Source organism: Copadichromis virginalis, linkage group LG6 (assembly GCF_057382275.1).
Source record: "Copadichromis virginalis isolate Kocher_CV1m ecotype Utaka linkage group LG6, C_Virginalis_male_GT1.1, whole genome shotgun sequence".
Lineage (NCBI taxonomy): Eukaryota > Metazoa > Chordata > Actinopteri > Cichliformes > Cichlidae > Copadichromis > Copadichromis virginalis.
Genome location: NC_140623.1, coordinates 26184095 through 26209149, shown reverse-complemented (window position 1 = coordinate 26209149; position 25055 = coordinate 26184095). Strand labels below are relative to the sequence as shown.

At 39.5% G+C, this 25055-nt stretch overlaps 1 protein-coding gene across 6 annotated transcripts; it reads right to left on the bottom strand.

Annotated features, from left to right (window-relative positions):
* Window positions 1–1038: 1038 nt before the first annotated feature.
* Window positions 1039–13225, bottom strand: fip1l1b (FIP1 like 1b (S. cerevisiae)). Of its 6 annotated transcripts, none has more exons than XM_085459491.1 (16): window positions 12935–13225; window positions 12514–12568; window positions 10556–10622; window positions 10335–10447; window positions 9569–9633; window positions 9340–9450; window positions 8219–8349; window positions 7434–7552; window positions 6961–7014; window positions 5500–5599; window positions 4616–4772; window positions 4429–4510; window positions 3803–3858; window positions 3464–3653; window positions 3005–3151; window positions 1039–1656 (listed from the first exon to the last, which is right to left on the bottom strand). In XM_085459491.1, the coding sequence occupies exons 1-16, from the start codon at window positions 13011–13013 to the stop codon at window positions 1512–1514; spliced, it is 1671 nt and encodes a 556-aa protein (XP_085315617.1). In that variant the 5' UTR covers window positions 13014–13225; the 3' UTR covers window positions 1039–1511. The 6 variants fall into 6 exon arrangements, with proteins under 6 accessions (XP_085315617.1, XP_085315619.1, XP_085315618.1 ...); XM_085459493.1 differs by having other exon boundaries at window positions 1039–1653; XM_085459492.1 differs by having other exon boundaries at window positions 3803–3855; window positions 12935–13224.
* Between the last annotated feature and the right edge of the window lie 11830 nt (window positions 13226–25055).

Genomic DNA, 25055 nt, shown 5'->3' with positions numbered 1-25055 from the left:
AAAAGAACACAATGTTTTCATTCAATATTTTAGCTCCTGGACACAAGATGCTTCCAACTTAACTGACAAGCCCAGTCTTAAATTGATAATGAGGGGATTTTAATATTTGAAGGCTTTCTGGTGTAAAACTCTGTACATATATTATTCTACACCACATCTCAAGGGTTGGTGTCCTTGATCTAACACAGCTGATTTAAATGGCTAAATGACCTCCTCAACATGTCTTGAAGTTCCTCAGAGGCCTGGTAATAAACGGACGATCTGATTTCCTCGTGTCAGCGTTGTTCCCACATCATCATAATTAATGTTGTTCCAGGTTCAACATTGCAAGTGACCAATCACCTTCTTGTGACGTCATTCCTTTGCGACTTCGATCGTCCGTAATGGACTAATCACTTGATTCAGGTGTGTTGACCCAGGACACCGGCCCTTGAGGCCTGGAATTAGCGCCTGTTCTACACGAACTCAATGATTGAAGTCAAAGAGGGTCCACTGTGATTTTTATTTTGTCATGTACTTTTTCAATGGTTGATCCTCACATTAAAGTTTCCTTTTTTTTAAATAAAGTTTGTGTGCATAGGGTACACATCAACTTCAAAATGCTCAGCTTAAGACATTTTTTTTCTCCTTATAGCTTCTTTATGAGCAGAGAAAAACCAACCCACCTGACCTCCGTCTTTTATGATGCAGTCCGTCAGAAGAAAGATGTCTAAAGGCCCAAGTCTGGATTCAGGTGATGGATGAACTGAGGGACTACTCCAAAGTTCATCGTTACATAAATAAGCATTATTTTTAGACTGAATCACGCAAAGTTTTTTATATAAAAAAAAAAGTCCAGGAATAAAAATATAGAAAAGTGTGTATGAAGTCCTCTTTAATTAATCTGAAAAGAACCATACATATTTTCTACTTCATAAATTTGTGAGCTAAAGATGCATAATGGGGAGACTATAAAATTAAAAATGACAAACATTATTAGGCTCTGGAGAAATGAAAACAGTAGACAAGTATTTATTCCAAGAAAGTCACAAAAAGACATCTTATCAAAAAGTGTTTAATTGAACTTAACTGACAGCTTTCTAAGGAAGTCTTCATTGGGGACAAGAACAAATGGACAACATACAAACAACAGAAGAAGAGCAAATTCTGCTGATCATAGCGACTATACAGTGAAATCTTTGAGCCTGATTTACAGCAGTGCTCTGAAAGAAGGGGCAGAGAGAAAAATGAGGTGGTTAAAGACCAAATGATGTTTTGCCTGATCAGATGGAAAAGATGGGTTAGGAGAATGACCATTCCTCCTTCACCTCCTCCTTTGCTCCATTTATTCTGAAGTGATGGTGAGGGTGAATGACAGCAGGGTGGAGGAGAATGGAGACTGATGGAGAGGAGAGTGACAGGTCCATCTGTCACTCAGCCACTTTCTGGTTTTCTTGGTCTCTCGTTCATTTTCTCCCTTTCTGGTCAGCATGGAGACAAATGAAGGGATGAAAGATGGGAAGTGGTCATCGCTACTCCATGGCTTCCTGATTCTCTTGGTCTGCGCTGATCTCCTCGCTGGCCTCTTTGCCCTCCTTGCTCCTCTTGCTCTTCTTGTGTTTGTGCCGTCTGTGGCTGTCCCCCTCCTCACTGTCGTGCCTCCTCCTGCTACTGCTGCTAATGAAAGGTGAAGAGAACAGGAGAGAGAAAAAATGATCGGAAGAGAAGGGCAGGTGTAAGGAGATGGGAAGGAAGAGGAGGTGAAAAAGAGACACGGACAAAAAAAGGTTGAGATCAATACAGATGAAAGGTGAGAAGAAGAGAAATAGAGAAGAGAGGGCAAAGACAACGGAGAATGAAGAGAGGAACCGTGGGTTAGACAGGGCGGAGAGGTGGAAAGAAAATAAAGTATTAAAAACCTTCATATTTTCAGGGTTTGTCAGTTGAGCAATTTTGTTCCTCTGATATTTCGATCCTCATATCACACATATGACATTTTTAATGACGTCAGCAAATTGTCTGAAAATTCTTGGGGGGGATTGTTGTTGCTGTAAACTGTGACTTCAGTTTACAGCTGACTTTTTAATTGTTTAAAAACACTGAATCTCAACGTTTTAGAAGGACAGATCTCGATAAAACTAACACTTCGTGAGCTGCTACTGCTTTTAGTTTAAACTCTACTTTCATATGGAACAACTGAAAATTCGTAAAAGCTAAAATATTTCTGTTTAACTCACATGTTTACATTTCATTTCACAGCATAAGCTTAGCTCTAGAACACCAACGCTACGTGATTAAAAGTCCAATCATCTTGGAACCCTGTGTGTGTTGTCTACGCAATAACAGCCAATATTTTAGGGCTTCTGGTTTAGTTCAAGTTCAAGGTTCTTTATTTGTCACATGCATAGTTATACAAGTATAACACACAGTGAAATGTAGCCTGACACGCTCCTCGACATGTGCAAAAATTGGGGGGGGGGGGGGGGGGGGGGGTGTAGAGGAAGAACATTATATATATACAGACATATAGTGTATATACACTGGGTGAATGTGCAGTAGTAGCAGCAAGCAGGTGAATTCTGTACATTAATATGAATAGACATCTGACTTGTTGGTGTGTATCAGGACTAATACTTCCTGTTCCTCCCAGTGATCAGTGTTTAAGGATACAGATATTATTCATTAGTTCTAAAAATAAAAAATTGCAATAGAGTTTATTTAATGCAATCCCTTTTTTGCCTGCTCATATATGATTGCCCTGAACAGGAAACCACAGAACCTCCAGAATCAAAATTTGTTGTCTGCAGAAATGCATGAATATTTACATAAAGTATCCATTTATAGTATTCACAGGAGTTAAACTAAGCCCAATAAATAAAACAGAGAGCAACTTTCATCAGCGTTAACTATGTGACAGGCTTTCACTTTTAAAAGACCAGAAAACTAACCAAATAAATAAAATGCTCCAGTTTGGCAAATAAACTAGTTACACAACAGGGGTGAAAGAAAAACTGTGTTCATTTACCTGCGTGAGGATTTGTGGCGCCCCTCTTCTTTCTCTCTGTGCCGCCTCTCTCTGTGTCTTTCCTCTTTCTCCCGGCTTGCACGGTCACGGTGGCGTTCTGCGTAACCACGCTCTTGATAATCACGGTACCGATACCGCTCCTCGTCGCTGTAGAAGACGAAAAGGAAAGAAGAATTTACTTCATTTACATATAAAACAACTCAGTCTCTGTTTAAAGCAGCGTCTTAACATCGATTGTTCACTTTTCTTTTATTACTCTTAATTTGCTCGCGGTAACATTTGTGATGAGTTTGACGACCGCGTGACAACTATATGTATGATCACTGATACACCAATACCCACGAACAGCTGAAAAGAAACTGCTCAAATTATTTGTTTATCCCTTTCTGTGGCTTTACAGATGCCATTCAAATCCCCCAGCAGCCCATTCACTACTCTGTTTTTGTCCCGCTGGTGTACCTGGTGTAGCTCATAGCTGAAGGGCTGTGCTCCCTCTCTCGTTCCCGCTCATGTGTCCTCTCTCTGGGTCTTTCTCTGTCCTTGTCTCTTTTGTCATCTCGGCGGGAATAATAGTCCCAAGGTTTGGAGTTATCTATCATCGGAGGCCAAGGAGGAGGCACACCTCCAACCATGGGGGGAGGGTAAGCACCTGAAAACAAATAAGAGGGAAAGCTGGAGTTCATTTAAATAAAAATATGTAACGACAAATGGTGATGGTGCAAATGTATGCATCAACATGCATTTTCGTAACGTTTGCCACATCTGTCACTGACAGCACCAGATTACATTGGTCTGTACCTTGAGGAAACGGATACGGAGGAACAGAGCGTCCATCATAACCTCCTGGATGGCTGCTTCGAAAACACACAGAAACGAAACATTACTTCAGTGTGTATGTGTGTGCGCGTGTTGTCCTTTTCACTGACGCAACGATTACTGTTCATATAGTCATATAGCATCCAATGGCATTGTTATGTTTCATTATATAGTCATCATACCTTTTCTCAAGTTTTAGAACTGAATGAAAACACATTAAAAAACATGAGGCTGTGTTTCCTTAGACATTAACCCAAGGTTGCACAGCTTGAATAACTATGTGTGTGTGTTTAAACTTTGCACCAAAAAAAGAAAAAAAAAGAAAGAAAAAGGCCAAAACAAACCTTTTATATAATACCTATACAGTGTCACTGAATTGCAGGTCAGTGCCCCAGTGCACGTTTGGGGTAGTACAAAGAAGTAAACTTAAAGTGTGTGCACAGGTGTAAAATGCAGCTGAAAACACTTGTGAATACATGTCTATATTTATGTTATGTCAAGTTGTTTTCAAGCTATACATTATGATGTTGCACTAGCTTTAAAAACATCCATATTTAAAGTGCTAGAGTTGAACTGCAACTGTGTGTATGTGTGTACAGACGCATTACCTGTCCATAGTGGGGATGATAGAAGGAGGAGGCCCACTAGTTGGTGGAGGAAAACTAGGAGGAGGGACAGTAATGGGCAACCCTACAAAGAAACAGAAGGAGTGAAGAGAGTAAACATGCTGAAAATATTGCATAACAATAATAATGATAATAATGATAATAACGATAAACAGTAAACTGAACTTACTGGGTGGGGGGATGAGTGGAGGTGCAGTACTGACGTTTGGTGGCGGAGGGAGAAATGGCGGTGGGGGAATGTTTGGAGGAAGTGGTCCGGGAGGGAAGAATGTGGGAATCTTAGCAGGAGCAGGTTCAGCCTCTGATGTCGAGTGCTCAGAGATCACCTGCACAACAACAGAGAGGTGAGGAGGAACACAGAGAGAGCAAACATCACACAGTTTTAATGTCTGTCGACATACTAAAAACAGCTGACTGATGCTATCAGAAGTTGAGTTTGCCATACTGTGTAACCACAAAGCCTTCTAAAATCCTGAGGCGTAACCCAGTGTACACCTCACTAGAAACATGTCAGGTGGACAAAGTGCCGAACTACTGTCAGTACTGTCGATTCCTCCCCTTTGCATTTCCAGTTACTTTTTCCCTGCTGTTTTTGAGTTCATCAGTGAGAGAATAACAATCACTGCTCAGTATAAGGAATACGATTCATAGAAGGACTCACAAATGTCAGCAAATTCCTAGAGGGAGATTGCTGAAACCATCCTAATGGATGTGAGGGAACATACAAAGGAGAAAAAATGTTTGCCTCTAAAAATGAAAAACAAAACCCACAACAAAGAGTGGGAATCCATGAAGGAAAAAAAGTCCAAGCATTTTATTTGTTTCTATCGGCTGGGTGTGCATATAAAACACTGGGGCGCGACCACAAGATAATTAACACACCAGCACGAGCATAAATGCCAACAACAATGCTGGCCACTTATGTAGGTTACATCATAAGCTACAAAAAGACTCCCCACAGAAATCTAAATCAGGCCTTATGTTCACTGTGAAAGACGCATAAACAAACTATAACTGGAGGTTTTTCTTGCGAGTTTCTGTTTTTGCTTGTACCTGAATATTGTTGCCCTCTAGATTATGTCGGCGACGACCCTCAACTCTGCTGATAGTTGCCAACTGTCCACCAATCACATCGATTGTGCCGCTCGATTTCCTAAAAAAAAAAAAAAAATTAAAAAAAAAAAAAAAAAGGACAATTTTTTAAAAATTTACATTATGGTACCGAGCAGGATCCAAAGAAAATGGGCTCCAGCTACTTTCAAATGTACTACAGTCAAAAATAATGAGCAAATAAATTACAAGCCAAATTCACCAAAAAGTGTCAGTTTCTGTCTGGTAATTTAGTAAACCAGGGGTACGTATGGTTATTTATGCTGTTTTACCAGCATACATAACGACAGTACTCATTAACTATGGCAAAAACAACAACACTGAGATAAAGGCTACTTACCATGAATACTCACACTTTCTTCTTAAATTTAGAGATAAACACTATTAATTTAATTTTTACGTTAAATTATAAGTAAATTTGAATTTGCCAAGAAGTGATGTAGGACTTTTAGAGCATTACAACACAACAAAATTTGGCACAATTATTGTTTTATTTCGATTATCTTGTTTTGATAAATCAGCAGAAGCCATCACTCTAACTGAAATTAAAATTCAATTAGCTGCAGAGCCACCATGACACCATCATATCTGCAACAATCAGCCAAAGTTTAGATCTAAAACAATTTGTAACTTTCTTTTTACGCTTGGTTAAATCAGCCTTTTGGGTCTCAGATAAAAACTATAACACCATTAAAGAACACACTTAAGAAAATAGCGGTTTAAAAAGAGAAGCCATCTTTAAATGGATTTTCCACCTATTTGTGTTGAAAGTATTTGTCATTTTTATTAGCTTTAACCTCCTAAGACCCGAACTCTTCCATGCATGCATTTTCAATTTCTCTTTGCTATTTGGGCTGATTGGGACCCGATGAATGTAAAACAAAGAATTACCTGATTTTTGTTTATGACAAAAATGAGATCCACAAATGAGGACACTTGTTTTAAATTTTGATAGAACAGTGGCAAGATAATGTCCCCGTAAGTGGATATCAGGCCCTTGTAGAGCACAATTTAGTATTTTTGTCTAGACAACCCAAAATGTGATGTCCACATACACCAGGTCCTAGGAGGTTTAGTTTAATTTTATATTTTAAAGTTAGTTTCTGATACTGTTACAATACAACTAAAATAAATATCATTATTAATGAAACTAATAACTTTTTTAATATGATATGAGAACCTCACATAGTTAACTGGCCTGCTGTTAGCATTTCTTCTCTTTTGCTTAAGCTGTAAAGCTGCAAAGACACATGCAAGTCAACTACACAAACAGAAAGAAACAAGAATGAAAATCAAGCTGTCTTTGAGGCTTCAAAAGCACCCAGAGAAGCCCATTCCTTAAACATCTATGCATTTCCCATCAGGCCCCCTTAACCTCGGAGGGACAAGGCCATGCCCACTTACGTATAATAAGACATGTCCTGAGGAGGCGGGCCAGTCCACTGAGGGGGAGAGATCCTACCATTTTGAGACAAAGGACAGGGGTAATGAGAGTAACACACATAATAAAAACCATGGGAAGGCGCCTCATTTTAACCACAGGCACACTGGTGATTATTCTGGAAGTGGCCCAGTGTGTTTGTGTCTCCTTATGACCCAAGATGGTGCCTGCGAATGTTGGATTTAAAAACTGTTAACACAATAAACTGATGAAATTTTAACTTTCTTGTACCAAAACCATCAACAATTTACTCCTCGTCCTTCCGTTAAAGATGGCCAGTTAACTGTATGTGGTTGTTTTAAGCATCTTCATCCAACCCTCCCTAGCCCCATAACTGGATTATGTATTTCACTGTGCGCTTAACCTCTACTGAAAAACTGTAAGTGTGTTTCTCTACCAAATATTAAACATGTGAATGTAGAGGCAGGAGTCTTACCTGGTGACCTGACTGACAGCAGACTTATACAAGCTGACAGGAGATGTGAAGTCTGGCTTTGAGGTGTGAACTGGCAAACTGGGTATGTCTTTTTCATTACCAGTTCTGCCCTGCTGAACCTGGAAAAGAGCCACACAAAAAAATTCATGCATCTTCTGAAGGAGAACAAGGGTGCTGATTTTAAAGTAGATACGGTCAAGCAATGGTCATGCAGCAGTACACGAAATTCTAAATTTGTCATCGTGGTTTTGAAGTCACTGTGTAGCTACATGTTTTTGGAAACACATTGGCTATATTTTTTACAATTAAAATTCAGATGCTGGTAGATTTCCAGGAAAATACCTAGATACAAAAATAACATGACATAAATGTCTTTATTCTTTCCCCTGTAGGTCAACTGACATCAAAGCATGTCACTGACTCTGGTTGCTACCACATTGCTAATCGCTTCCTGTGTGAACACCCTGTAGAACCTGCCTCCTAAAAATGCAAGCCTTTACTCATTTAGCCACATTACCACATGCTCTGTGTTGGTGGTTAACTGAAGACAAAAGCTAAAACGTGTAGTGAGGTCAGACAGCTTTCCCCTTTAAGTTACGTAGCCCTGTGACCTGTATGGAACAGCTATGAAACATTTAGCCGTTAGATCTGCTAACGTTTAGGCATTTACACGTTGTATAAAGTCAAATAAAATGCTCAAAAAGAAACTGAGGGTTGGTGGAAGCAGGAGCTGAAGTACAAAAACAAACAAAGACAGAGCCAGCAGTGGTGCAGTGATATCTTACAGTGATCTTGCTTGTCACTGAGCCAACTGTAGAGACCTCCAGGCCCATACGCAGCCTCTTCTGTTTTTCACAGTAAGCCTTCCATGTGTCTTCATTGAAGCCATAGTTGAAGTAGTCTGACAGATCGGCTCCTACATAGAAAAAAAACAAAAAAAACAAAAACATGCACATTTTATGAAATTCTGTAAAAAAATCAGATGTGCTCTGATTTTCTTTTTCTTTTCTTTTTTTTTTTTACTGAGGAGCAAATATGGATTTACAGATTTAGCTAAGACTGGATCCACGATGTCAACCTTGCAATTTTCAAAAAGGAAGGAATAGCAACCAGTTTAAAAAATTAATACCATATTTCTGTTGACTAACAATTATGGACTATGGAATGGAATTAGAGACACATGGTCATATTTGTGTACTAAACAACTTGCACACTGTAGTGTCTAAAATATTAAGAAAATCTCTACTACATTCTTGATGCAAAAGATAAAAGGAGCAGTGACTTCTGCTTGTCACAGACCGTGACATTAAGCAGATACAAAATGTAGACAATGGTCTGCAGAGCTGTGCATAGGACTAATGCACAACCACGCTAGTCATTTTAGGCTCTGATTAGAGGGTGTTAATGACCACAAAGCAAGAGTGCCTCCACCATGTAGCGTTTTGTTAAGGCTGGCAATACTTGGAAGACCAACCATGAGTCGTACAGCTACAGAAAGTGGAAAGATGATGGCTCCATAGACAAACACCACAGCAGGCTACTGTTTACAATCTTTTCATAGATTCACCTACAGAAATCTTGCAAGTTTTAATTCTTCTACCTAGATCTCGTAGACTCAATGTTTTCTTTCGGTCAGTTTAGCTGGAGCTGTTCTACTATAGAAGATTTTTTTGGGAAGGGGGAACACTAGAGTAAAAAAATAATAATAATAAATTGTGTGTTTGATTTCTAACACAATAAAAAGCATTTAAAAAGAGAGAGATCGGTAGTAAAAATGAAATCTGTAAGACATTTATTTTTTCTCCATATGATATAAAATGCTTATTTACTCACCTTTGGAGGCAGCCTCTGGCTTTTAAATATTTTGTCTATAAAAGCAAAGACACAGACACAAGCACACACGCACCTGGTTTCCTCCATGGTTTCTCTTCAAAAGACTCCATGTCCACCTCTAGCACTGGAACACCGTTAATGTTTCCAGGTGCATCGAGATCCACTCCCTTCAGCTTTGCGGAAACTGAAAATAAACAATACAACAAGTTACAAGATGACATTACAGTAATGAAACAGGCAAACTGTCTTTATTGTATGTTTTTATTCAGGGAAAAAGAGATTAAGCCAGTAGAGAACGACACCTTGTCCATAAGGTCTGGAGCCTGTTGATTTGATGTTGAGGTTGACAGGTGGGGCTCCATAAGTTCTGGGAGGAAAGCAACAGTATTAAGACTCTGAATGAAACATCCCAACATAAACTTCAAATTACAATTACCATATTCACATTACCCTTTCAGTTTTTCAGCAAATTCATTTATTTAGCTGTTGATAGCTCACTTGAACTTATGTGTTCACTGAAGCATCCTGTTTTATAAGTGGATCAAAAAGTCCATTAACTCCGTCATGTCAAAGCATTAAGAAGCTTGTAGTACAAACAGCTAGTGTTGACTCACTCATTAGGATCCCATATCAAGTCATTATGACATTTGAGATTCTTCCTGGCAGATCCTCTCAGGAGGAGCTTACAGATCTCTTCACAAATGTTCAATTGGGATCTCTGTTTATTTCAGAGACTCAAGGACAGTCAGAATTTTCCTGAAGCGACTCCACGTTCGTAGTTTCCTTACATTTACTGTGGCACTGATAGTCTAATCTAAAGTTGCTGCGTTGTGAGGTTTGCTGCGAGGTTCTTTTTGAAATATTTATTTGTTAAATTCTAAATAGTTTTCCTGCTCCTGAGAAGCACCCCACAGAGGACGATGCTGACACCACCACGCTACATCACAAGGAAGGTACAAGCAAGGTGATGAGCCATCTCCGAATCAGAAACCTCACCCAGCAGCTTTTATATAAACCAGCCACAAACTGTAAAAATATGTACAACAACACAATTTGCCTCAAACGTACGTGTACTGTGGCGCTCCGGTTTTTATGTCTCCAATCGTGACACGGACATCATCGTCGTCATCATCGCTGTCGCTGTCGCTCTCCACATCCTCGCCTGCAGCCTCACCTGTGGCCTGAAAATCCAGAAGTAAAAACAACACAAGAAACATTCATTGAGTTGGAAATAAGTTTGTAATAAAAACAAACAAAAATTATTGAAACTGTGCATGTAAGCTACACACCTCAGAGGCAACTCCATTTCCTGTAGCGTGCGCAGCAGCATCATCTGTTGAAGCATCAGCAGGGGCACTGAAAAAAAACATTAGACACAACAGACCAAATATAAAATTTATTCTCAGTCCAAAGTTTCTGGGTCCAAAATCTCACAAAGTTTTTCACCTGGGTGGAGATCTGGTGACTGTGAAGGCCACAACACCTGATTTACATCATTTTCATACTCTTTAAACTATTCAGTCATCAGAGTACTGACATCCTAACAGAGGCCATTCTAATAAGGAAGAAATTTTTAATCAAAGGATAACTTATTATCACTATACTATACACTATATTTACTTGCAGTGACCCTTATCTTAAAGAAAACAAGTATTAGAAAAACAAAACATGCCACCAAAATGTCACTTAAAACAAAGCTGCCACAGCATGACCTCACTGTAGAGTTCAAGGTGTTACATTTTGTCCTATTATCCATCTGTATGTAAAAAAGAAAAAAAAAATAGGAGAAAATTGTTTCAAAAGACTATTCGTTTGTTTTTAAGTCTCCCTTAGTAGCTTTTAATTAAACTAGATATGTACACATACTCATGTGATCTGCTGCCTTTTTTGTTTTGGTTTTTTTTTAATATGTTTAACCACTTTTGTTATTCAAATTTAAGCACATAATGTAACTGTAAGATGTCTGTATGTTAGGTGGAGCCCAAGTGATGATATAGCAGTAAGCCAAAATTATTTTTGGCCTGTCACAGATATGTTCGATAAATCTGTCTAAGGCTGGGTATAATTTAATAATGGTGTCATTATAAAGCATTCACTATGAGCCAGAGGTACCTTTACTAAACAAGATTAGATTAAATTACACTAATTTTATTCTTTGTGCTGCTGCTGTAACAGAGTTTCCCCCTGTAGGATCAATGAATCTATGACAGCAGCAATAGTGCCATCAGCATCTGCAGCACATGTAGCAGAGTATAAATGAAGAGATGATGTGTAGCTTTAACGACTGACAAACAACATCCTCATAATTTTCTCTTTTCAATAATATTCTAACATACTAGATGTAAAGCAATCTAATCAGCCAATCACATAGCAGTAAATGCATCTAGCATGTGATTTTAGTTTGGGAGCATGACATGGCTGATTTCAGAAATCCACTGGGATTTTCCCATACAACCATTTCTAGGGTTTACAGAGAATGGACTTGGGAAAATAAAGAAAGAAAAACTATCCAGTTCTCTCAATGCCAAAGGTCAAAGGTAAATGGTCAGGTTGATTCAAGCTGAGGACAGCAGCAGTAGATCATATAACCAAATAACCAACCAAAGAATTGGTTTCTGCTGCAACATTCAGATGGTAGGCACGAATATCATGACAGCATTGACAAATCCTGCCTTGTAGCTGCCACTTAGCATTGTTAGTGATGTAATGGAGTGGGAGATATTTTTAGTTTGGCTCCCATAACACCAACTGAGCATTATTTAAACACCATATCCTACCTGAGGTTCTCAGGTAGGATACAGCCTACCTATATCTCATCAGATTCTCATGGATGTACAGCGATTCATCAGTAACAACTGTGTGATGTCATGAAGTCAACATGGACCAAAATCTCAGATGAAATCATCCATCACTTTGCTGAATCTACGCCACAAAGAATTAAAGCAGTTCTGACAGCAAAAGGCGGTCCAACCCAGTTACTTGCAAGGTGCAGCTAATAAAGTGACCTCTGAGTGTCTATTAATAGTGCCTTTTGTCCCTCCCCAGGGATACAGCATCAGCTGAAATCCACCTCAATAAATCTAAAAATTATTAAAAATTTAAATACTCCTAGAGTTCGTGAGAAGTGATAGCTGTACTGAACTATATTACCTTTGCTAGTTACTTTGCCAACGCTCGTTGACCCTGAAATGTGTTACACACAGAGGGTTTTTGTTTTAAATCCAGGCTAAGATTGAATTATAGTTACCTGACAGCAGCGTTCAGCTTGGCTTCCTCATCCTCGTCTTTGCTCTCCGACTCATCTGGAATAGAAATTAAAAGCAACTGAGTTCATTTATCGTTATCTAATATATATTTAACTAAAGTTTTGTTTTAAAACTAACAAGGTGAGCTGCAGAAAATACATACGCCACTTCATAGTCCAGTTAAAAGTTATAACAAGCCAGAGTAACACTCAAATGATTTGACTCGAGCGGTGCAGCCACAACAGGCCGACCAAAAACCCGCTGCTAGCTTAGCTTCCAGGCTAACGCTCGTGATTAACGGGATAGCGCACAGTGATATCTGTTGGTTAGCAGTTAATTAGGAACATAGCGAGAGAGATCGTGTTCCACGTCTCTGTCGGTTCGAAGGAACCGTTTCTGCGGACGTCAGGTGGTTGTTTTTACCTCCATACAGCCATTCCTCCTCCTCGTCTCCGGCGCTGGCATCAGTGGTGGCTGTTTTGTCCGCTTCCTCCGCAGACATGTTCAACTTACACGGAGAGCTAAACCAGCAGCGGCTTCAACAGCTACAAGCTTCAATAAAGCTCACAGGTCCAAAAATAACAGTACAACTTCTCCCTTTATCGGGGAAACGTGGTTATGTACATAAATTATGTCTTCATAGGTTCATTTCCAACCTTTGCGAGTCGGAGTGAACCCGGAAGAGATTGGTGGCACCCCGCTAATGTCAAGAGTGATAGGAGAAAACACAGCGCCCCCAGCGGGCAGAATAAAGGCTCCTTTTTTTATGTCGCTTTTTTTTTAAATACGTGAACAGTGAAAGAAAATCTAAAATTCAGTAACAGGAATGATGGCGGTTTAACTTTCAGGAGAATTAAATAAAACGTTATTTTGTGCTGTGACAATTAGTTCGATTATTTTTCAAAGTAACCACCAAATGTATGACCAAAAGTGCTTCTTCAATCTCTTTTCCAGCTCTGCTTTTCTTTTAGGAGAAAGTGAAACTTTGCTATGATAAACTTTATTACTCAGTACAAGCTGAAGGGCATTTAAAGCTCTTCTGCAGATGTTGGCTGCCTTTTTATTCTGTTCTCCGAGGTTTGGGTTCTGGGGAGGCCAATCCATGACTGATCATGATCCTTCTGTGTTTTTGAATCCAGGTATACTGTTACTGCGTTGGCACTGTACTTGGGAGCATCGTTATTATGAGAAATGAAGCCGATGCCAGTCAGACAGACAGAGCCTCCATCATGTTTTATAGTTGGCCCTAGAGACTCACTGCTGTACGCTCTCTCCTGACCTCCTCTGTACATAGTGAGAATTCCAATCAAAATTTTCAAATTTGGATTCATCACTCCAAAAGATCTGTTGCCACTAATTTTCAGTCCAGTTCTCATGTAATCTGGCATACCCCAGCCTTTTGTCCCTGTTTCTCTTCCCTTCCTTCACTAAGAAAGGCTTCTTGCTATCCGCCCTTCCACTGAGAACATTTCTGAAGAGGCCAGATGCAACTCTTAGCTCCTGGGTCTGTTCTTTGTGAGATTTTCTTCTAGTTCTTAAGGACATGGCGTTCGGATACTGTTCATCTGCTGTAGAGAGTTTTTTAGGCCTGCCACTTATTCCACTTATTATTTTTTTTCTGTTTTATTCCAGTTTCCTCAAATGGTTTTAATGGATACCCTGCACATATCCTGAGTTATGTCAAGTTTTTCGCTCCGCAGTCTAGACTCTCGTGGTGGTGAAGATAAGATGGAGGCTTGGATGAGTGGTTTGCATGAGGCGGAATTGGGGAGGAGGTGGGTTGCATGAAGGAGTCTGCAAGGAAGAATGAAAGATGCCCAGTGCGATGTAAAGTACATAGAGTGGAGGCTGATTGGTAGAAAGATGACTGGACTAAAGCAATGATGTCAGCATTGAGTTTTACAGCGTGGGAAAATGGAAGTGATGTAAAGAATAGACTGACAGCCAACCACGTAGGAAAGCAGACAGATGAGTCAATACTAATCTTCCTTATTGAACTTACACACTTGCGCTTCATAAATGGGAACAAATTTTGTGGTTTTTGACAGGCTTCAAGTTACCAAAGTGCCAAAGCATACGGCTTATTATCTGATCTTAGCTTCTCTGTGAAGATTTCGTTATGTGTTGACAACACATTTACCTGATAAAGGTCAGACACAAAGACTGGACTGAATATTGGTGAAAAAGCAGCCAATGTCCACAGAAACCCCCCCGGAAAGCGCAGTGGTGAACAAAAATATTGAACAACACCACTTTAAAGAATAAGAAGAAAGTCTGGCACCTTGGAAGCAAACATTTACAAAACTTGGGTTGGCATAAGACTTGTGCAATGTGCTTTACATTTTTCATCTTATTAAAGAAAGTATAAGTGTTGTTATTGATTGAAACCCTGGTAGCAAATTTTCTCATATTCCTATCTCCACAAGCATTGGGGAAAATGAAGCCCCTCGGGGCCTCACCACATGCGAAGCATAGCAGAGCAGGATAAGCACATAGATGATTTAAAAAAAACACTGTGTACTCCATTTAGCTGAGCGAGTTTCAAGCTCCTTGTCCTGCATGAAGGCTCAGTGTCACGTCTTACCATGGTGCTTTCATCGTTCATTAAATTAGCTCCCCCCTGCACTTATGCTGTAAATGATCAAAGTGCCTGATCTGTTTAAGAAAGTTGTGTCTGAGTCTGAAGGCAGTACAGCCAATGGCCTGGGGCACACACTGTACCTCATGTAAAAGGCCATGTAGACGCTTCAGCCTCCCATTTGTTTGCATTACCGCCTGGTAAACTGACATAAATAAATCTACTTTTGTTTTTAGTATATCATGGGATGCCACACTTAATATAGTGTAATGTGTTTTCAGCTGAACTATTCAGTCCTTCGAAATGTTTTGATGTTTCTCATAATCTGTTGGCTTCTGTCTATCCATGGAAAAATGTGTAGCCAGAGGTAAAGGTGGTACTGGCTTCCACTGAAATATGTTTAGACCTTTATTATTTTGAAGATTTGAATATATAAGCCAACTAATGTATTACACAGTTTTATTATAAATAAAGTTATACACTTCTAAGGATACCTTTTACCTACAAAAAGCCAGGTAAGCACCCCTGAATATATTTTACAAAAGTGCATGGACATGTAGATATTCTTTGTGAAGATGAGCACTCTTCCATTTGTAGAACAGCCTCCACTCTTTTGGAAATGTTTCTGCAAGACTGTAGAATCTCACTGCAGGAGTTTGCTTCCATTCAGACATTCAGCAAGGCTGAATGTTCAGCTTATACTACTTGGATATGCTGCAAAAATGAATAAAGATAGCAGCTATACCAAAGTATTTCAAAGACTATTCTGGACAGTAAGTTGTTCATGCATTTCCCTGCATCTAGCTGGCTTTGATAGAAGTGAAACTTCACTGGACAAGGTAATCATAAAAAACTAAAACACAAAGAAGTTGTGAGGGCAAAATTGCAGCTTTTCCAAGGACAATGCTAGTTTTACAGCTAAGCCATCTCTGGAACAGCAGTAGAAGCAACTAAGTACATTTCCTTATGCAGACTACTTCAATAAAGCACAATTTTAACGTTATTATTTCTTAGTTTTGGACTATTTTATCTGTATTCTTTATTTTTTGGTTTATAGCAAGTAAGTTGTTACTAATGCAAATTATAAGCAATAAATAAATGATGTTAAACAATGTTATGTGTAAGCCAGAGGTTCTAAAAACACAAGAGCTATTCACCAAAGCCAATGTACTATATTGTAATTTTAAGAAAAGTAAACCAGATTCACAACAAAATTTATTGAGGTATTTCTCTGGTCGCTATCCACTTCTCCACCAGGTTTCATGAAGTTCAGCTGGGTGGTTTTTGTGTAATCTTGCCGACAAACAAATGTCACTAGAAACATACCTCCACATCAGCTCCTTCCTTAGAAAAGGAATAAAGACTTAAACTTTGCCTCTCTCAAAGAGCTTTTATAAGTTTATAACCTCAAGAAGCAGCTGCAGACTCATCAGCAGCAAAATGACTTCTCATGATTGCTGTTGTGGTTGTTTGCACAAGAAGTTGCCTGCTAATGCAAAGAAAACTCTTAATGCATTTATGGCCTCTGACCAGTTAAGTGGAGCCACTTTAGCTTTGTCAGTAAAGGACAAGGAAATCTGTGGATTCTCTCACTCTCCCTCAGTTTTTACAGTGGAAATTACACAGAGGCGTGGCCTGAGTTCTGACACTCACTAGTTTATCTGAGGCTGAAATGAAATTAATTTTTATGTAGTGCGTGCTCTCTCTCACAGGGAGAGTGAAAAATGGGATGGTAACACTATAGTTGTGATTATATTGATTTTTTTCCCCCCATACCGTATGTGAGAACCACACAGGGGTTCATATCACGGGAATCTACTGTATCACATCATATGTGTGGGCTTTTGTGTGGCTCCCCCAAGTTTACGGTGTATTCACACACACACCACACAAACACACACACACACACGTACAGGGACTAATGGTCTCAAACTTAAACTGATCATGGAAATTGCATTTATTTCATTCACTCTCTCTCCCTCTCACGCGTCTCTCTTCCAGTCTGTTACTCCTCTGTGTTTTCTGATCACATTCCCTCCCTTTGTTTCCTTTATACCCCCACCTACTTTTCACGCTCTTTTCTCCCTTTTCTCTTTTCCCTTCCATTTACTCAAGAGCTATTTCAAGTCAAATTTACTTAACTGAGATGACCGTAATTAGATAAAGTCTTGCAAAGCATCTTTTGAGACGAAAAGACAACAAAGCAGCTTTTAAACTAGAAAAGCACATCTTCCCTGAGGTTCAGTGCCAGGGTCCTGTTTCTTGAGAGAAAGGATACAGATCTAACAGTCTGCTCCTCTGCCATTCCCACCTGTCCATCTGTTCATTAACTTTAGCTTAGTGGTTTTTGTGTAATCTTGCTGATAGACAGTGTTAATCACATACCACCAACTTAATTCTCACCTTGCTACTCTCAAGGTAAACCCTGCTTCAGCATTTACAGGTGCCATCAAAGACCTGGGCCTTTTTTTCTTACAGACTTACAAACTTATTCTGGTAACCGGGCATGGATCTCTGTGTTTTTCTGCTTAAGTAGCTGCCCCTGTGACCCGATAAACTTACAAACTGGACTTTATTATGCAGCCAGAGGAGGAGGAGTCAGCACTTAGACACTTTGCATTTCAGCTTCTACCTACAGTCTGTGCATACAGCAACCATGCACAGAGATCTGCAGAATATAATGAAAATTAAAGACAAAAAAAAATTTTTGCAAACAGAGCAGGAACGTGATTTAAAATAAAATGTGGTTGAACTCTCAGATGCAATGGCAAAGGTCAAAACCACAGTGGAAGGAGATAAAAGCGGTTTGGAGGGAGTTCAGTTTGCTGTGTTGTTGCCTGTTTTTCCTGCGGGCAGTGATCTGCTTTGACACACTGTGCAGCTTCTCTTCGCCTGTTTTTTTCTCTGCCTTCTCTCTCCTCTCTCTCTGTCTTGTTCCTGTCTGCTTTTCATCCTCTTGCACCTTGTTTATCTTTATTTCCCTTTCTCCCCTTCACCCTATGTGCCACCCTGTCTCTCTCTGAGTTTCCTCCCTCCCTGCATCCATACCTCTCTCCTTACGGTGGATTAGAGAGGCTTACAGCCTAGTCGATCCTAATCGGGTTTATCCAAGCAGAGGGCGATCGTTGGGCTATCAGTAATTACACACGCTGATATTAGCTTCCCCTGATATGCACCCTGGCACATTTTCAATCCACATCATCTCTTTGGATCAAACAAATGGTTATATCAACAGTATGATGCAATGCCAGCTTAACATGGCATTTTCTCCTTCTTTGTTTTGCAATACAAAGATCCATCTGTTCTTTAATTACGGACATTTCATTCAAGCCAAGGCCTTGCAAAATAAAAGATCTGAGATTGTTTTAAACTGTTTTAAAGCCATTGCGGGGGGGAGGGGGGGCGGTATGAGAAGGGGAAAAAAACGCTTGGACACTGCTAGCACACAAATGCAAAGCAGGAGATGAAGCATACACTGTTCCAAAATAGAGTAATGTCAAACTATCTTACTGTATATTTTACAGTTTTGTACTGTCTTTCTAGAATATCATGAAATTTACATAAGTAGACTGTGATTTTACATGTCAAAGGTAAAATTACATAACATCACTGTACATATAGTAAAACACAATTTACTTGTTTTTTAAATATATTTTTTTGTACATATGCATATTTAGATTGTAAAAATACATTCAGAAATGTATCATAATTTCACAAATATTTGTCTGTTATGTGAGGGAATGATCTGTTAAATCCAAATGTAATACTATGGAAAAATATATAAAATGATCGAAAATTAATGAGAATAATCAATAATTAAAGAAGTATTTGAATTATAATTGTGCTGAAAATTTCATGTCATCTAGGTCTGATTCAATAATTCATAGGTAACAAGTGAAAATATAATTAATAGGAATAAAAACTAAAAAAAAAAAAAAAACATTGCACGGCCACGCTGTGCTAATTATATATTTTAAAAAATAAATGTAGAGGTAGGAATTGCAATTAATATAAATCTCAAAGTATTCACAACATTCCTGAACAGAAATAGGCCTCTGCACCTGTGGTGAGGGTGTGGCCATGAAAACAATGTGACATGCCATTGGATGTTGGGACACATAATAACATGACGCTAAGCATCGGCCAATGAATGTGAACTAACAACCACAAGGTCGCGGGTATGGCAGCACTGTAGGAAAAAATCCTAATATAAAAGTATTTTACTGTGCATTTTACAGTTTTGTTCTTCTAGAATATCATTAAAGTTACGTAAATAGACTGTGATTTCACATTTCAAATGTAAATTAACATTAAATCACTGTAATGTAATAAAACATAATTTTCATGATTATTAAATGTATCTGTCTGTACATATGCATATTTAGATTGTTAAAATACATTGACAAATGTATCATGATTGAAAGATTGAACTGTTGAATTCAAATTTGATGCTATGGAAAAGTATATAACGTGATTCCTATAAGCTTGTGTTACATCACATAAGTATTATTATCATTGCTATTTAGGGCGATCGTGGCTCAAGAGTTGGCAATTCGCCTTGTGATCAGAAGGTTGCCAGTTCGAGCCCCGGCTCGGACACTCTCGGTATTGTGTCCGTGGTCAAGACTCTTCACCTACTGGTGATGGCCAGAGGGGCCAATGGTGCGATATGGCATGCAATCCATTATTATTTAACTGTATATTTCTGTACATTTCCGTATTATGATTCATATTGCCACATTCATTGACCTTGTTTATAGGTAATTTCATTGTTTGATCACGTTAAAATGTTCCTAATTTAATGTCTAAAAGCACTTGGAAAAGGCAGAATCCCATGTAAAATTAGTGCAACAAACTCTATTTTCATTACTGGAAATGACTGTATTTTCATGAGAAAGTTATTTTCTGTTATTTTACGGTAGTATTTTGGCGCCCCAGCTGCCGGAATATTACCGTTTTTTTAAGATGTTTTTTGTAACAGTGTAGCTGAATATGTTTCCAAACCAACTTCATTCTAAGCCAAAGACGAGAAAATATGGTGAAGCATATCTGCCCTTTGGTTTCACCTGCACAAGTGCCAAGGTAGGTCTCCCCTGACGCAGGGAAATTGTTTTTCCCTGCGTCAGGAGCACGCGCTGGGCTCTTGGTTTTTAGTTCACAAACACTTGTTGTAATGACTAACTACTCCTGACATTTTGGAGATGTTAGGTCTTTATACAGTAAAGTTACAGTGGGATACAAATAACATCAGGCTGTTCCTGCCACGATTTGTTCCCCCAGTTCAAATCACAGACTAACAGTATCCTACAGTTGTTTATGTTTTTGAACCCATTTTGCACAGAGAGGCAAGACTAAGAAGTCTATGCTGCAGTTCTAGTGATTGTTCCAGTATTTATTTGGAAGATATTTGGCACTAATTGTTGTTTAGAATGTTGTCATTATCTATCTTTGAGACAGAGTACGGTTGTCCACCAGTGCACTGTGCACTGATGGAATGATACAGAACTTTGCTACTCAAACTTAGCAGTCAAAGTGCTTTTTACTACAAGCCACATTCATTAGTGCTTTCTAACAAACAGAGCATAAAGTTGCACTGCAATGGATGGATTGTGGGCACTTTGGAGTTCACTATCTTGTCCAAGGCCAAGGAGGAACCAGGGATCAAACCACCAATTTTCTGATTGGTAGATGCCTACCTCTATCTCCTGAACCACAGCACCACAATGCATACAGCAAGATTGCTTTGATTTTAGTCACTATATAATGAACAAATGCACAGACTAAAAATTCAAACATTAATTAAAGACACGATGTATGTGCAGAAAACTGGGAGTGACTGACTTCGTATATAGTCCAGACCAATACACAACCTCTCCTATTTTTCCACACGCACAACAGATATGGCTATGATATCAATTGCATTCAAGGATTTAAGGGTTGTACTGCCGTGCAGAGATGCTCTCTGACAGCTGCACACACCAAGGACAAGTGGTTCTTCACATTACCCCAGCAGCATGTTTTCTGTCTCAGTGAGTACAAAAAGGTCCACGAGTGTTTCAGTGCACATTTCTTTATGCAGCCACAACTACAAGGGCACCCACTGAGCATGCTTCCTCCAAGCTGTCTCCATGTGAACTAGAAAGCAGTAAAACAAAAACAAGTGAGTATAATCCTGGTCTTGTGCTACTCTCTGCATGGAGAACTCGTGTGTAATTTTAGTGCAGTGGCTGTGCAGACAAATATATGGTGACCATAAAATTCAGGGTACACAAACATCCTCGTGAACAACCTCTGAAGACAAAACTTATTTAGATGGACAAAGTTTAACAAAGGCTTAATTCACCACCAAAATACTTTTTTAAAAACATGATGCTACCTATTCATAGTTATAGTGTTTACTCAATGTCATAACCAAGGAAAATCATCTAAACTGTAAAATACATCAGTGTATCCAATCAGTTATATGAAAATAAATCTAAGACAGTGTTTTCTTCTTAAAAGTGTTTTTTAAATACTCTTAAATGTGTCTTTTTGATTATTTTTTTACTTAGCTTTTTGTCTGATCTGTTCAGTGGTCATAATTGATATACAAACCACCACAATTGAACCATGGATGGACACTTAACAACCACACAGAGGGGGTAAAAACAAAATGGACACAGATATCAGGTTTATAATGCCCAGTCAGCAGACAGAGAAGAGTGTTGGATTGCATTGGAAAAAAAGATTATACTGAGCTTTTAGTCCATCATCAGAAGGAGAAATGATGAGGTATTCTTTGGGCTTAAATGTCTGCGTGTGTGTGTGTGTGTGTGTGTGTGTGTGTGTGTGTGTGTGTGTGTGTGTGTGTGTGTGTGTGTGTGTGTGTGTGCCCGTTTGCCTGTTTGTGCCAACAGGCAAAGGTGTACATAGACACCTGCCTGAGGGCGTGAAGATAGCTCCATTTGTAGGTGATTGAGTTTGGGCGAAGGTGTGTGTTTGTGTATGTGTGTGTGTGCACCATGTTTGCATATATTTGTGGGGACCAAAAATTGGAAGTTTACTATACTTGTGGGGACCAGCAGCCCTTATGGGGACAAAATGCCCATCCCCATGAGTTTGAAGGCATTTTTGAGACTCAAAATGTGGTTTTAGTGTCAGGGTTACAATTAGTGGGAAAGCATTATGTCAATGAAGGTCCTCACTAAGATAGCTGAACGTGTGTGTGTGTGTGTGTGTGTGTGTGTTCACTAAAAAGAAGAGAGAGAGAGCGAGAGAGAGGCAGGGGGAAAGGTGAAAGAGAAAGGAGGAGGAGAGAGAAGAATGTATCACGTAATCTAATCTAAGTGGCTATTTTTCTTGTATAAAACCTGGGCTGCCCTCAATGAGACCGCTGTCCTCATCTGTCTAAAAGCAGTGAGTGAGTCATGCTGTAGGGCTATACACACTCACAACACACACACACATACACGCCAAGTCACAGTGAGTCAGCCCAGATCTGCTATAGATGCTCACCTCAATAATGAATAATGAAATAGGGAAAGGCATATAAACTGCTCAAATAACATGTGAACACAGTGGATAGTAGACATATGGATGATCCTGATGGACGCACACACAGGCACACAGTGACATCTTCACAGAGCACATGAGCAGCTGGACTATGGGCAGGTGAACAGGTGGATTGTACACCAGCACCTTGAGGTTTGTGTTTGTCCACAGGTGGAGAACATTCAACCGAAGGTCATCACTGCCAGCTGGATGGAGTCGTCTCGAAAACAAAGGTTTTGTCAGCATTTCAGGGGATTTCAGTTTCCAGTTTCTAGTCAATGAATCAAAAGTTCCGGCCAACAGTTGGATAGCTTAGCTTCTAACAGAGCCTAGAATTAGCAGGACTATAGATAACCAAATGCATCCATTTCCGACTGCTGCTGGTCTACTGCCCATTCCCATTCTCCCACTCCATCCCCACTCCCCACAGGCTGCAGGTCTCAGACTGATCATTCATCGTCCCAGATTTGAACTACCCCCTAACCCCATCTGACACAACAAATGTATGACTGCTGCTGGTCTTCTGCTCTGGCCCTTCTTCATACATGTCAGGAAAGGCTGCACAACCAAATGGATTTGCCCTGCAGTGATTTTTCTGCCTTAATAATATTCAACTGATACCACCATCACTAGTCGCATTTTCCAGAAACATATAACACAAACAGATAAATCATTTCTTTAAAAAGTCTATAAAAAGCAATGTTATGCCTCTGTTCCAGTTTGTTTAGCCTCATCCCGCCATCATGTGCTATAAAAGGCACAAACAGCTGCAGGGAGATGCAGTGAGGTTAGAGATAATCATGTGTATAAGAATTTAACACAAACAATCCCAGTGTCTTCTCAAATATTACTCTTGAGCACCAGGAAACACGCACACGTACAGAAAAAAACATAATCTTCAATAATTTCCCTTGTGGGATCAATAAAGTATCTATCTATTGATTTAAGAGGCACGTGAAACCAACACATAACCACACACACTTAAACAGGCAGAGCTAGCCGAAAGGCATAAAACAAATTAAACACCTATTTATGGTCTCTCAGCCACCAGGAGGCCCTAAAAACAAATTAGAAGGGCAAATTTCTTTTCAGCATTCCCTGCTAAATGTTTTGTGATACCATTGAATAAAATGAGCCTCATTTAGCCTTTTAGGCTTTGTTCTCGCAAAAAACTCACATTTATTTATGATGAGCGTAGATACATTTAATGTCCAGATGTGAGGAGCAAGATTTCCAGGACTTTCACTGTTTTAGATGATGCTTTTGGGGTTTAGGGGGTTTGTGTTTACACGTTGTTTTTTTAAAATGAAACCCAAAATGAAGACCACACGATTCCAGGAAAAGCTCAAATTTCATCCCCCCAAGGCAGCAAAACTACAAAAGGCACACAGAGAAAGTAAGAGAGGAAGCGACTAGAAGCGAGGCTTAACGGGGAGTAAGAACAGGAGCAGAAACTGCGCCAAAATCCAAAAACCACGACCATGACTTGAACATCTGTCAATAAGACTTCTTCTGCACAAGAAAGGCACATTTTAAGGTGCATCGTGCAAATCTCAGATTATAACAAAACGAAGTGAATGCACTTGATGATGTCTACAAACTTAAAGAGATTTTCTAAGAAGGTCACATTTTATAAATCTGTGTTAGAATAGTCAGGAGACCACACGAGCCTTCAAGCAATTCATGCTTGCTGTAATCATTCCTGCTGTTCTCGAGCATTAAAAGATCAGTTATTTCTAATGATGTTGGTGGTAAACAGTGTGTATAATTACAGCGCCCATTAACTCAGACCTGTGTCTGTGTTCCTACTGGCATCTAAAGATCTAATGTGGAAAAGTGACCATGTCAACCTCCGTCATATTCTGGTTAAAAACGTTTGCCTGACCTTGCACATTGCCAAATTAAGATTGTTTATTGGCTCTTTCGGGGCTATAGAGTTGATTAAATCTGGGAAAAGTGAAACCGCCATAATGCTGATTAGAGTTGGGAAATGTGACACTATGAAGTGCATCACAAACTGAAAGAGCTCCTGCGGGGAAACTCCTGCCAAGCGAGAGCTGTCATCACAACAGGACACGCTGGCCCAGTCGAAGTGTGAGGACAGGCTGCCGCCATAATAATACTTTATTACAATGTCTGTAATATAAAAAAGAATCACGTTATTTAACAGAACAGTTGATCCTCTGTATCCCTGCACCACCAGGACTTTTATTGATGGAAAATTTACTTATTCTTCCAAACGACTGAGTGAAGATGATTTTTATGGGGGGGGGTTTCAGTAATAACAGACTCATCACCTTGGCCAGACTCCAACCAATGCGGGACAGCAAGGAGTGGCAATGATCCAGAGCAGGGGGGAGGGAGAGAGGCGATGCACTGTGTCTTTAAGCTCCAATGAAATCCATCAGGGGGAGCCAGGCTGCTGGATCATTGTGT